The sequence below is a fragment of the Pongo pygmaeus genome, chromosome 1 (genome assembly GCF_028885625.2).
Source record: "Pongo pygmaeus isolate AG05252 chromosome 1, NHGRI_mPonPyg2-v2.0_pri, whole genome shotgun sequence".
Lineage (NCBI taxonomy): Eukaryota > Metazoa > Chordata > Mammalia > Primates > Hominidae > Pongo > Pongo pygmaeus.
Window position 1 is genome coordinate 137,955,836 of NC_072373.2, and position 12,801 is coordinate 137,968,636.

A 12,801-nucleotide genomic window follows, 5' to 3' on the forward strand; every position below is an offset into this window, starting at 1 on the left:
CCATGTATTTTCATGTTTTGGATGTTTCTAAGCACACTGATTTCTCAATTAGGTTGAAGAGTTTAATTTCTCTTTATACACTTAATAAAGACCATCAAACAGCCAATTTGTATATCTAGTCTCTAAATGTGTATTTCTAAAGATCTCCTCTCTCAGAGAAGAGCAAAACCTTCTTTGGAAATGTCTCCAGCATAGTCCTTCTGGCAAGGTCAGTGATTTCCAACTCTTTATTTATGAACTGCTATTAATTTGATTTTCTAATACCCCTCTCCTAAAAGTATTGTATTAGTATTAAAAAAACTGAATGTAGGCCAGGTGCAGTGGCTTACACCTATAATCCCAACACTTTGGGATGTCGAGGCAAGGTGGATTACATGAGGTCAGGAGTTCAAGGCCAGCCTGGCCAACATGGCAAAACCCCATTTCTACTAAAAATACAAAAATTAGCCAGGCATGGTGGCACATGCCTGTAATCCCAGCTACTCAGGAGGCTGAGGCAGGAAAATCACTTGAACCTGGGAGGCAGGTGGAGGTGGCAGTGAGCTGAGATCCCGCCACTTGACTCCAGCCTGGGTGACTGAATGAGTGAGACTCATCTCAAAAAAACAACAACAAAAAAGAAATTGAATGTAAATATTTTGCTTTGCACATTAACAATTTAAACAATTAAGATCCCTTTGAGATAACTGGAGATACATTAAGTTATATAAAACATATACATGTGTGTATACATATGTGTGTGTGTGTGTATGTGTGTGTATATATATATATTTTTGTTTGTTTGTTTTGTTCTGTTTGTTTGGCTCTGTCACCCAGGCTGGAATGCAGTGGTGTGACCATGGCTCACTGCAGCCTCAAACTCCTGGGCTCGAGTGATCCTCCTACCTCAGCCTCCTGAGTAGCTGGGACCACAGGCACATCCCACCATGCCTGGCTAATTCTTTTTAAATTTTTTGTAGAGACAAGATCTCTGTTGCCCACGCTAGTCATAAACTCTTGGGCTCAAGCAATCCTCCTACCTCAGCCTCCTAAAGTGTTGGGATTATAGACATGAGCCTCCACGCCTGGCCTAAAGTATATTTTTAATTGGTGACAAAAAAAAAATGTAAAGCCTACCAAAATCCTATAAATGAAGTCCAAAATGTTTAATTGTGTAAAAGGCAGGATTGTGAAGCTAATGAAATTATTGAAGCTAGCTTGCTAGGAGTTCTGGGGCCGGTTGCCCATCACATTATACCCATATTTGTATTACTGTATAACATTGTTATAAGTTTATGATATTTAAGTCACAGCCAAAAAATTGCATAATTAAGAACTAAGGCTGGGCACAGTGGCTCACTCCTGTAATCTCAGCACTTTGGGACACCAAGGCGGGTGCATCACCTGAGGTCAGGAGTTCGAGACCAGCCTGACCAACATGGTAAAACCCCATCTCTACTAAAAATATAAAAATTAGCCAGGCATGGTGGCACGCATCTGTAGTCCCAGCTACTGGGGAGGCTGAGGCAGGAGAATCGCTTGAACTGGGGAGGTGGAGGTTACAGTGAGCTGAGATCATAACACTTGCATTCCAGCCCAGGTGACAGAGGGAGACTCCATCTCAAAAAACAAACAAACAAACAAAAAAACTAAAAGTTCAAAATTATATATATTCAAAAGTATATTTATAAAAATATACATTAAGAAATATAAAGCAAAAATTTTAAGGATTAGGTCAACAAAACCAGAAATTGTTCTCTCAAATATCTATTACCACAGCAAAATAGACAATATTAAAATAAGTGGCTGGGCACAGTGGCTCACGCCTGTAATCCCAGAACTTTGGGAGAGCGAGATGGGTGGATCACCTGAGGTGAGGAGTTCAAGACCAGCCTGACCAACATGGTGAAACCCCGTCTCTACTAAAAATACAAAAAATCAGCTGGGTATGGTGGCACGATCCTGTAATCCCAGCTACTCGGGAGGCTGAGGCAAGAGAATCGCTTGAACCTGGGAGGTGGAGGCTGCAGTGAGCCAAGATCGTACCACTGCACTCCAGCCTAGGCAACAAGAGCAAAACTCTGTCTCAATAAATAAATAAATAAATAAAAGCAAAAAAAATTTTCAACAAAATACCATACTGATAATTAAAAATAAACTCCATTTTCTGTTGTTTTATTAATAATATAAACAAATATGTCTTTTGTGTTTTTAAAATAAAGTGAATTATTTAAAGTAAAATACAAGAAGCTGCATATAACCCACATATACTCATCCACATATTAAAAAAAAAAGAGGCAATGGTCCAAAGACTACTCATAAGATTATTTTTACAACTTTTAAGGCTCTTAAATAAGCTTTAACTGGCTTACTGAAGAATCTCAGCTCAGAGAAGATACTAACATGAGACTTTTTATTTTCCCAACTAATGCTTTCAACCATGCTATGTCAAATCTCCCCTTTTTCCCATCCCTTAATGAAACTATAGGCAGATTCCAATAGTTTCTGGATACTATTGTTATTGAAATTCAGCACAGTACTATTTTAACACCTATTTCTTCATCGTATCTGGTTTAAATCTTTCCCTCCCCATTGCTGACTAGATTTATGGTTGAGACATGAAATAGGGAGTAGAGCATGGTCTGATCTCCTGCTCCTCTATTTTCTGGGTCAAATTCGTATGGAAGAAAACTATAGATGGCTCTGGTCACCTTATGTAATTAAGCAGAGACCAATATGATAGTAGGGAGATGTCCTTAGCTTTGTTCTAATTCAGATACTGGAGGGCCTTTATTGATATAATGGCTCTTTTAGTGGCAGATCAAGCTTCAACCTGGCCTCCCTGTGGGTAAGAACTCTTCAAGTGGCTCGTGATGCACAATACCTCCCAAAGTGGGACACAGTGTCATCTAGCCCTGTATCAGTCTCCTCTAATTTTCATGAAACCATTAAGGTCCTCCTCCTTCACTGTGGACCATGTGTAACGGGGGTGCAGAGTGGACTCCTCATACTTTTTTTCTCTGTTTGACAATAACTGTAGTCCCTTATACCAAGGCTAGTTTTGGCTTCTCCAGCAAGCCTTCTCTCTTTAGAAATCTCCTCACTCAAGTACATTCTCACTGGCTTCTCAGACATATTCCAAGCTCTCCTAAGAAATTTCTTAACCACTTTCTCTTCATCTTTGATAGAAGCTCCAGGGTCGGATGGTTTTACAGATATGGTTAACGTTCATCTAGAGGATGAGAAGACATCATCTCCTCATTGCAGATATTCTCTAGCTTTAATCTTTGTGATTTACTTGGATCCCCCTAACTTTCACTTGGTTGGAAATATGAGGGAGATATATGAAGGAAGAACCTTTCACTAGAATTCCTCACTTTCTACAAAGCTGAGGACACCACCAGCTGCCCTCCTTCTTCCAAGGCCCTTATTTACAGAGGCTGAAGTGAATGGTTCGTTAAAGGAAGTCGAGGGGTTAACTATTTCTCAGTAAACCTTGTGGGATGGGTAGTGTTCGTGGTACTAGACCCAATTGTTTACGGCTTTCGTTTAGCACATGGGCTGCTTCCGCAGCTACAACTTGTAGGGAGGTAGAAAAAGACCTACCCGAAACAAAAATCTAAATTTAAGCATTATTAAAACCACCTAATTAGAGTTCACACAATGCATATTATTGCTTCAAACATCAGTAAGAGAGAAATACAATGTAAAAAGTTAGATTTGTTTTTCTTGATTATAAACGTAATACATGTTCTTTGTAGAAAATTTTAAAAACATGGAAAAGCATAAATAAGAAAATAAAAATAACCTACAATCGCAGAATGTATTAAAACAATGGATAATCTAAGAATAATATATGAATGGCTTCAAAATGCATAGTATGAGATCTTTCTTTAGACATTTAACTTACCTTTGCAGTTAACTAAAATTAAAATTAGTTAGTATCCATAAGTCACCTGAAGAGACTGGCATAAGAGAACTACATTCCACCCCAAGTCCCTGCTATAAAGAGAAGTGGTAGAAAGAAGGAGTACACTTTCAGGAGTAAGAACAAATAAAGCACTGTGTAGCCCTTTGATAAATGGGGAAAGTAACCTTAGTTCTTAACTTCCTTTCTCCTAGTTCCAAACTCTGAGCACCTTTGAATTATACAGGATACTCCTACTCAATCCCTGCCCTCCCATCAATTTTGTTTTACTTAAAATTATTTGAATTAGTTTCTGATTTTTGCAAGCAGATCATATGTATTATTTCTCAACTGGAGTTCTCATTAGTTAAATTTACTTAATATTTTAAATATTTAAAGCACTATTACTATCAGAGTTAAAAATCTAGTAGGTAATAATGGATGACAATGCACTGGATAAAAGATTTCTGAGGCTCAATAATTACCTTCTGAAAGAAATTACAGTAATCTCTTCTTAAAATATAGATTGCTACTTCTTTTAATCCTTCTAGTCCATACATATCAGCCATATTGAGTATCTGACTAAAATAAAAATAGATGCACTGTTAATTCTCCAATTTAAAAATCAAGGCACAACACACACTAATTTATTGATAATATATAGTCTTTTAAAAAAAGAATAATCTGAAATATTTTAATTCTAATTTTCTGCCTTACATAATATATACCCTTTATGGATTATAAACAGGGCATAGGCCAAAAGTTGAAAGCATTGACACATGATTTGATTAGTAGAGAACAAGAAATAAATCTGGAGATGTCTCAAATTCCCTTCATATACTAAGTGACATACAGAACAAAATCCAAGAAACTGCTTTAAAGGCTGTAAAAGTTACAAAACTCTCTGCAACAAATTTGTATAATAAAAGTTTCTTGGCAGGGGCGGGGAGGCAATTCACTAATGTCTTATCATATTGAAAATGTCTACAAATAACCCTAAGATTGGAGACAGCATCCAATGACCAGAGTTTCTTTTGCTTCTTTCATTTGACAAGTATTTCTGAACACCTACATATACTTTAAGTACTTAAGAAGCCTACAAGCTTTGAAAGAATGATAAAATTTTGTATAGGTTGCCAAGGGATAAAACCTTAGTAGTAAATCCTGGGACTCATGGTATGTTCTCCTGAAAAACATATTTATTCAGTTTAAAATTAAAGGGACTAAATAATTTTTAAAATTAAAAAAGTAGCTTTCATTTGTCTGATGTTAGAATAGCAAGAAAATGGAAGACATCCAGAAAATTAAAAGAGCACGGTGAAATTTTACTCCCAAGTAGGATTTCAGAAGCTTAGATGGTATTTCACTATAGCGCATTTAAAAATCACAGTTGTTGGTCTTTAGGATGCCCTATATTCTTTTTTTTTTTCCCCCAAGAACGGGGTCTTGCTATAGACCCAGGCAGATCTCGATCTACTAGCCTCAAGCTATCCTCCCGCCTCTGCCTCCCTAAGTGCTGGGATTACAGGTGTGAGCCATCGCGCCTGGCAAATGCCCTATATTCTTTTTTTTTTTTTTTTTTGAGACAGAGTCTCGCTCTATCACCAGGCTGGAGTACAATAGCACGATCTTGGCTCACTGCAACCTCCACCTCCCAGGTTCAAGCGATTCTCCTGCCTCAACCTCCCGAGTAGCTGGGACTACAGGTGCATACCACCATGCCCAGCTTTAAGTAGAGACGAGGTTTCACCATGTTAGCCAGGATGGTCTCGATCTCTTGACCTTGTGATCTGCCCGCCTCAGCCTTCCAAAGTGCGAGAGCCATTGTGCCTGGCTGCTACATTCTTAAATATGTTTTTTCTTTTCTTTTGCTGTTTAGAAAAGATATCCTAAAATTTAAAAAGTAGTAATTTTCAAAGTTTGATAAAAGTTTAATCAATTTATTGATCTATAAACCATAATTTATAGCTTCTTCTAAATTTAAGTCTAATAAAGACTGTTCTCAATCTTATTACTGTGAGTTGATAAGTCACCTTTTCTTCTAAATAAGGTGATTTGCTTATTGTTTTTAGATGTTCTCAAAACATACTGAAGATATAGTAAAATAAATTATAAAAAGCAAAGTTTCTACTTAATTAACACTTTGCAACACAGCTCAACAAAGCAGAACCTAACTCTTTTACATTTTAAATTATTAAAAAGGAATACATACCCAACATTAGTTTTGTCTGGAATGTCCAGAGTTCCTCCATATATAAAATGCATCATAACATTCAGTTCTACATGGCTTATACTGAAAAATAAAAGAAAACTCAAATCCAGAAATAATTAAGGTTTAACTGATATCAATGATTCATTCTATTTTCCCATAAACTTCGAGCCAAGATGATCTTCTAATCTTCCTTTTACCTGAAGAATATATTCTTCAAATAACATCCATGCAGGTATATCATTAATTTAAACAGAACTACAACAATGGATTTTTATATAAGTTATACAATGTTATTAGTATGTTATCAAATCATTATTTATTGAGCATCTTCTACCATAGACTTTTAAAGTTAGAAAACACTTCTAGTCACTGTCCAACCTCTGTCTCATTAAGAAATCCTCTTCTCAGCACTTTCAACAAACGCCCTCTGGTCTTGCTTAAAGCCTCAAATGCACAAATCTATTCACTAGGAAGATTCTTGTTATGCTGCACACATTTCTTAATTTGTAACACCTGTCAGTGGCTCTAAGCTTGGCCAACGTACTCACTATGTAGATGAAAAAGAAAAGGCATGACTTAAGAGGTAGTTTGGAATGATAACCTTTATGTCCAATTGAGTGCCATGTCTCAAACTCTAAATTCATGACCTTCTTCTTACTCCCCACGCCAAACTTAGTCCTCTTTCTGTTATTCCCATCTTGTTGAGAGCACTGCTGTATAGCGTCTTGCATCTTACCCCAGCCTCTATTCCTCTGTACTAAAGGGAGTGAATTATGTGGTTGGTGGACAACCACTGGTTATCAGTTGGGAGGAACTCCAGATAAAAGGTCATCTGATATATGTTCTCCTTTCTTCTCTGCTGAACCAGTGGGAAGAGGTGATGGAGAAGAAGTATATCTGCCATGCAGATTCAAACTTTCTCTCAGGTGGGCTGTTTCAGAGGGATACAGTAAGCAAGCCAACTTTGGCTCTTGCATTAGAGCACATTCTACAGGTTGAGCATCGCTAATCTGAAAATCAGAAATCTAAAATGCTACAAAATTTTAGCATTTTATGAGAGATAGTGACACCTTTGCTTTCTGATGGTTCAATATAAACAAAATTTGTTTCATTCACAAAATTATTTAAAATATTGTATAAAATTGCCTTCAGGCTACAAGATGTTGTGTAAGTTGATTATACAAATTGGATCATTCTTTTCATACCCAACTAAATCAGAGTCAAGTTGTGGGGGGCAGAAGCACTTGGGGTACACAGCATCTGCTTGAAGAATTGAATTTTCCACAGATCCAGCTGCAGAAACAGCCTGCTGTAACCCTAAGAACTGTTTTACCTAGTAGCTGCTGAAACAACCTGCCTTGACTAGTCTTACCTACCGCCTTCACTCAAATCAGAGTTTGCCAGCTCCCAAAAGCTTCTCTAGTGCCAATGAGCTTTCTTTCCAAACAGTACATGTTTCTCCAGTAAAACCCCCAACCTCTCATTGCTCTTCAGACATACGGAAGATCACAGCAGTCTGTGTGTAGGCTCTGAATTGTAATTCTATGATTCTCAAATAAAACATTTAATTTAGAGATTTGTCTCTATATTTTATTTTGAATTTGACAGTGTATACGAAACATAAATTTTGTGTTTAGACTTAGGCATCATCCCCATCCCCAAGTCCCAAGATTTCTCATTATTACATATGCAAAGATCCCAAGATCTGAAAAAATCTGAAACACTCTGATCCTAAGCATTTCAGATAATGGACACAACCTGTACTGCTTTAACAGTTTTTATCTGTAATAAAAGAAATGTTTTCTTACTTCACTTACTGATTATTTTGTCTTACTCTGAACAGGAAGGAAGTATGCTATTTACTGCACCCCTTGAAGACTCCAACAGACCTTATTCATCTATATGCCTAAGTCAGAACCTGAGGTTCATCTTAGTCCTCTCCCTCACTATGTCCTGTCCATCATTTGTACCTTCCAGAATTTCTTGAGTTCAGCCTCTGCTCTCTATTGCCTCTTTCACTGCCCTGGTTCAGCCTCTTATTTTCTCCCATCTGTACTATGACCGTATCCTCTCATACAGGTTTCCTGCCTGGAATCTTCCACTTGCATCCCATTTCCCACATAGCTATTAGAGTGACTTTGCTAAAATGAATATACGATATAGTATCCTGCTTAAACTCTTCAATTATTCTATTTTAAACTCTAATAAAACTCTTCAATTATTCTCCAAAGCCCATAAAAGAAAGTCCAAATTCCTTTATCATCTGACCTCCAGTTCTCCCTCTCTAGCAGCTGTTCCAAGATAACTGAACTTACTCATTTTCTATACCTGAGCTACTTACACTTCCTTATACATCTATGTCTTAGCACATACCGTTCACTGTGCTTAAAATGCTTTCCCTCTCCACTTATTTTATCTTTCAGACACAAGACATGTGGCTTTTTATCCCTGATTGTTTCCTAATGTACCCAAGGTGAAAAAAAATTACTGAATGTTAAAAACAACAATTATCTATTGAGCACTTATGAGCCAGTCCCTGAGCTAGTAAGTATTCTGAATGCTATTGGCTCATTTAATCACCATACCAACTCTACAGCAGATACTACTATCAGTCTCATTTTATACATGAAGAAACTGAAATTAAGTAAATTGCCCAAGATCAAAATGCACTGGAATTTAAATCCAGGCAGATTGAATCCAAAGCCTGGGCTCTGAAGCAGTATACTACACACACTTCCATTATCACATTTATCAAACTGACTTGCAGTATTTTTGTTTACACATCTGTCTTTCCTTCTGAACTGTGTTCTGCAAGGGCAGGGTCGTGCCATTTATCCTTGTATCTCTGATAACAGCAGAATGTCAGCAATGATTCAATACCCCCAGGATCAGAAGAATTTCCTTTCCCCACATAATACTGGACCTCTGCAGTAGAATCATGATCTGGACAGTGCTGGCAAGATCCCTACAGTTTGTTAAGCATAGTACCTAATATCTGCTAAAGAAACAAAACGAGGAAGGCAAGAAGAAAACAAATGGCTATGTTCTCAATGGCAGGTTCATAAAAAGAAAAAGAAAAAAAAAGAAGAAAATAAGTGGAGTCCCCAGAAAGCAGGAATCAGAAAGGTGTTTGCTTTGATTCTATGGCCTTAAATAATATATGTTCAATAAATGTTTGATAAATGTTTAACGAATGGCTTATTAGGGCACTTACAGCATCTTCTCAAACCTTCAGAGGGAGACTAAATTGAAAATACAGAAATACTTTTCCATTAATTAAATAAATATTTACTGACCCCTACCATGGCTAAGTACTAGTTTCTGCTGATTCAAAATTCTGCATCTTTAATACTTGGGAAATAAAGTCAAATATCTAAATGTTCTCATTTATGTACTACAGATATGACAATATTTAATCTCAGAATAATTAAGCATATTATCTGTAGTTTGCTAAAACACTAGCATAATTACTTGAATGTGTAATACTCTATATACTTTTCCTCAGAATTTCAAGAACGATTCTTATCAACATTAATAAGAATTGGCTATTTATGTTGAAATAATAGTTTCTTAAAAAATACTTGATATGTTAAGCAAAAGATAATGACTAAATAAAAATAAGTCATATTAAAATAAACAGCAAAATCTAGACATTTGAACCTATATATCAATATATATACTATAAAAAGGGTAAGAAATAGTTTTCCTGCTGTCTTGAGAGATGTTTTACTAAGCTGCATTCTCATTATATTTTAAGTCATTTGTATTGTATTTTTTACTAAACGTGTTTATAAAGACATGATCAACTGGCCTAGAAAAGCAACTAATTGTTTCAATAGCCCATAGTTTAAATGGAAAGATTTAAAGCACTATTCCCATTAAAATGTAATCAGAATAAAAGCTTACAGGAGATGAAAACATTACATGTATTCAGAAAAAAGAAAAACCGATTTTAGGACAAAGATCTAAGATCAGAGACTAAACATGAATGCAGACTACTAAAATCTGTGTTACCAGCCTGGCCAACATGGTGAAAACCTGTCTCTACTAAAAATAAAAAATTATCTGGGTGAGGTGGCACACGCCTGTAATCCCAGCTACTCAGGAGGCTGAGGCAGGGGAACTGCTTGAACCTGGGAAGTGGAGATTGCAGTGAGCCAAGTTCGCGCAACTGCACTCCAGCCCAGGTGACAGAGCAAGACTGTCTCAAAAAAATAAATAAAATAAGGCCGGGCACCGTGGCTCACGCCTGTAATCCCAGCACTTTGGAAGGCTGAGGTGGGTGGATCACCTGAGGTCAGGAGGTCGAGACCAGCCTGATCAACATGGAGAAACCCCGTCTCTACTATAAATACAAAATTAGCCAGGCATGGTGGCACATGCCTGTAATCCCAGCTGCTCAGGAGGCTGAGGCAGGAGAATCGCTTGAACCCGGGAGGTGGAGGTTGCAGTGAGCCGAGATCACGCCATTGCACTCCAGCCTGGGCAACAAGAGTGAAACTCTGTCATCACAACACAACACAACACAACACAACACAACACAACATAACATAACATCTCTGTTTCATGTGTACTTTCTAAAGTTTCAGGCTCCTATGTGGAGCCCTGTGTGTGGGCTAAGGGGACACAGAGACTCCATTCATTCATTCATTCTTTGTTCATTCATAATTAATATTTTTGAATGACAGGCTCATTCTAAACTTTGTAGATGTAAGAAGTTTAACATTCTAGTGGAAGGACATGGACAATATTAAAAAGATAATTTTGATAGTCAAAGTGCCATGAAGACAACACAATAGGATAATATAAGAGAGAGTAACTGAGGAGTTGGTCTGTAGCTATATTAGGTGAAACAGTCTGGGAAGGTGATGCTTGATCTCAGATTTCAAGCATGAGAAGAAGCCAGCCATGCAAAATACTAGGTGAAAAACTCGTAGGCAGAGGAAGCCAAAAGAACAAAGGCCCTGATGCAGGAATGAACTTATTGGAGGAAAGATCCACAAATGCAGGTAAGAATGGTACAAAACTAGAGGGAGGCCAGGGGCCAGATCATGGAGGGTCTTGTAGGTCATGGTAAAGAGTTTGGGTTTAATTCTAATTGTAATGAGGAGACACTGAAGGATTTTAGTCAGGACAGAAATACATCTCATTTATATTTCAAAACTTATATTGAAGGCCAGGGCAACCCCAGGGATCTCCCAAGGGAGATAGGAAAATCCAAATTTATGCTCCAAAGCCCAAACACCACTGGAAGACTTTTAATTAATAAAATGAAACAAGTGGAGTTCCTTCACGGAAGTGTTGGCTGTGGTTCAATTTACGTTATAGTATGTGGAAAATTTTCCCTTTCTGTCTACTAGAGCAGGACAATTTCCTTCCAACTATATCCTTCCACTCCCCAACTCTGGGGCATGGATGGAAATAGGATCATAGAATTTTTTTTTTTTTTGAGACGGAGTCTCACTCCGTTGCCCAGGCTGGAGTGCAGTGGCGTGATCTCAGCTTGCTGCAAGCTCCGCCTCCTGGGTTCAGGCCATTCTCCTGCCTCAGCCTCCCGAGTAGCTGGGACTACAGGCGCCCACCACCACACCCGGCTAATTTTTTGTATTTTTAGTAGAGATGGGGTTTCACCGTGTTAGCCAGGATGGTCTCGATCTCCTGACCTTGTGATCTGCCCACCTCGGCCTCCCAAAGTGCTGGGATTAAAGGCGTGAGCCACCGCACCCGGCCAGATTATAGAATTCTGCTGTCCCCACGCTCAAAATTATTGAAGGCAATTCCTCTTGAAAAATTCCATGTGTATTATGTTCTCAGTATCTGGCGAATTACTAACTCACTAAAAATATGGTGGTTCCTTCTGTAAGGACAGACAGGATTGTCTTCGAATCTATTGATAGAAAACATCCTGCAGACATGCAACAGTGGCACAGTTCCAAAAGAACCTGCTGGTTATGCAAAGTAAGCATTGCTGTCCTGGTATTGGGAAAGGCCCTCACTTGAACCCTTTTCTCTCTAGAAAATGAGAACAATCTAATTTAGAGAAAGAAAGAACAGTCAATATTAATGAGCACTACATACTACGCCAGTTTCTTTCCTTACTGTATCTCATTTAATACTTTCAACCACCTCAGGAAGCTGAGGAAAGTTAAGGAAGGTCCCCAAAGTCATATAACAAGTTAGGACTGGATATATTACTGCCTGTAAGGACACCAAGGTTTATGATCCTTCTGTGACACCACACTCCTCATGGAAACATCTGCCCAGGTTTACAATGTAAGTTAATGGGAAACTGGAATTTGTTTTGTGTATTGTTTCAATATACAAATTCCTAAAAGATGTAATTTTTTAAAGTAAAATTCCTTAATCCCCTTTAGCCTTCCAACAGCTTTATATGCCACAATGCTAATAATTTGAGACAATCAATTTGATATATGATACAACGGGGAAAGGCAAAATATATCATAGCACTGTGTGATAATAATAACAATAAAGGGTATAGATGAAACCATGCATCCACCAGGTGATACTTTCTTCTTTTAGTGTTACAGAACCTTGCTTTATCAAGCAAGATAAAGCATTTGAACAACAACAACAAAAGTATCTTCATTTTCAATGCATTAACATTAGGAGTCAATAAGCCAATTAGAGGTGAGCCTCCACTGTTAATAAAGCAGCTCTAGGTAAAATGAACCAGTGAGAAGCA

At 37.7% G+C, this 12,801-nt stretch overlaps 1 protein-coding gene across 2 annotated transcripts in view; it reads right to left on the minus strand.

Annotated features, from left to right (window-relative positions):
* BTBD8 (BTB domain containing 8) overlaps nucleotides 1–12,801 on the minus strand; it is a 104,383-nt gene that overhangs the window by 39,259 nt on the left and 52,323 nt on the right. For both annotated transcript variants that reach the window (XM_054476405.2, XM_063664833.1), the window contains 2 exons: nucleotides 6,099–6,179; nucleotides 4,372–4,468 (listed from right to left, as the gene is read on the minus strand). In XM_054476405.2, the coding sequence (XP_054332380.1) occupies nucleotides 4,372–4,468; nucleotides 6,099–6,179 (178 nt within the window). The remainder of the gene's footprint in view (nucleotides 1–4,371; nucleotides 4,469–6,098; nucleotides 6,180–12,801) is intronic.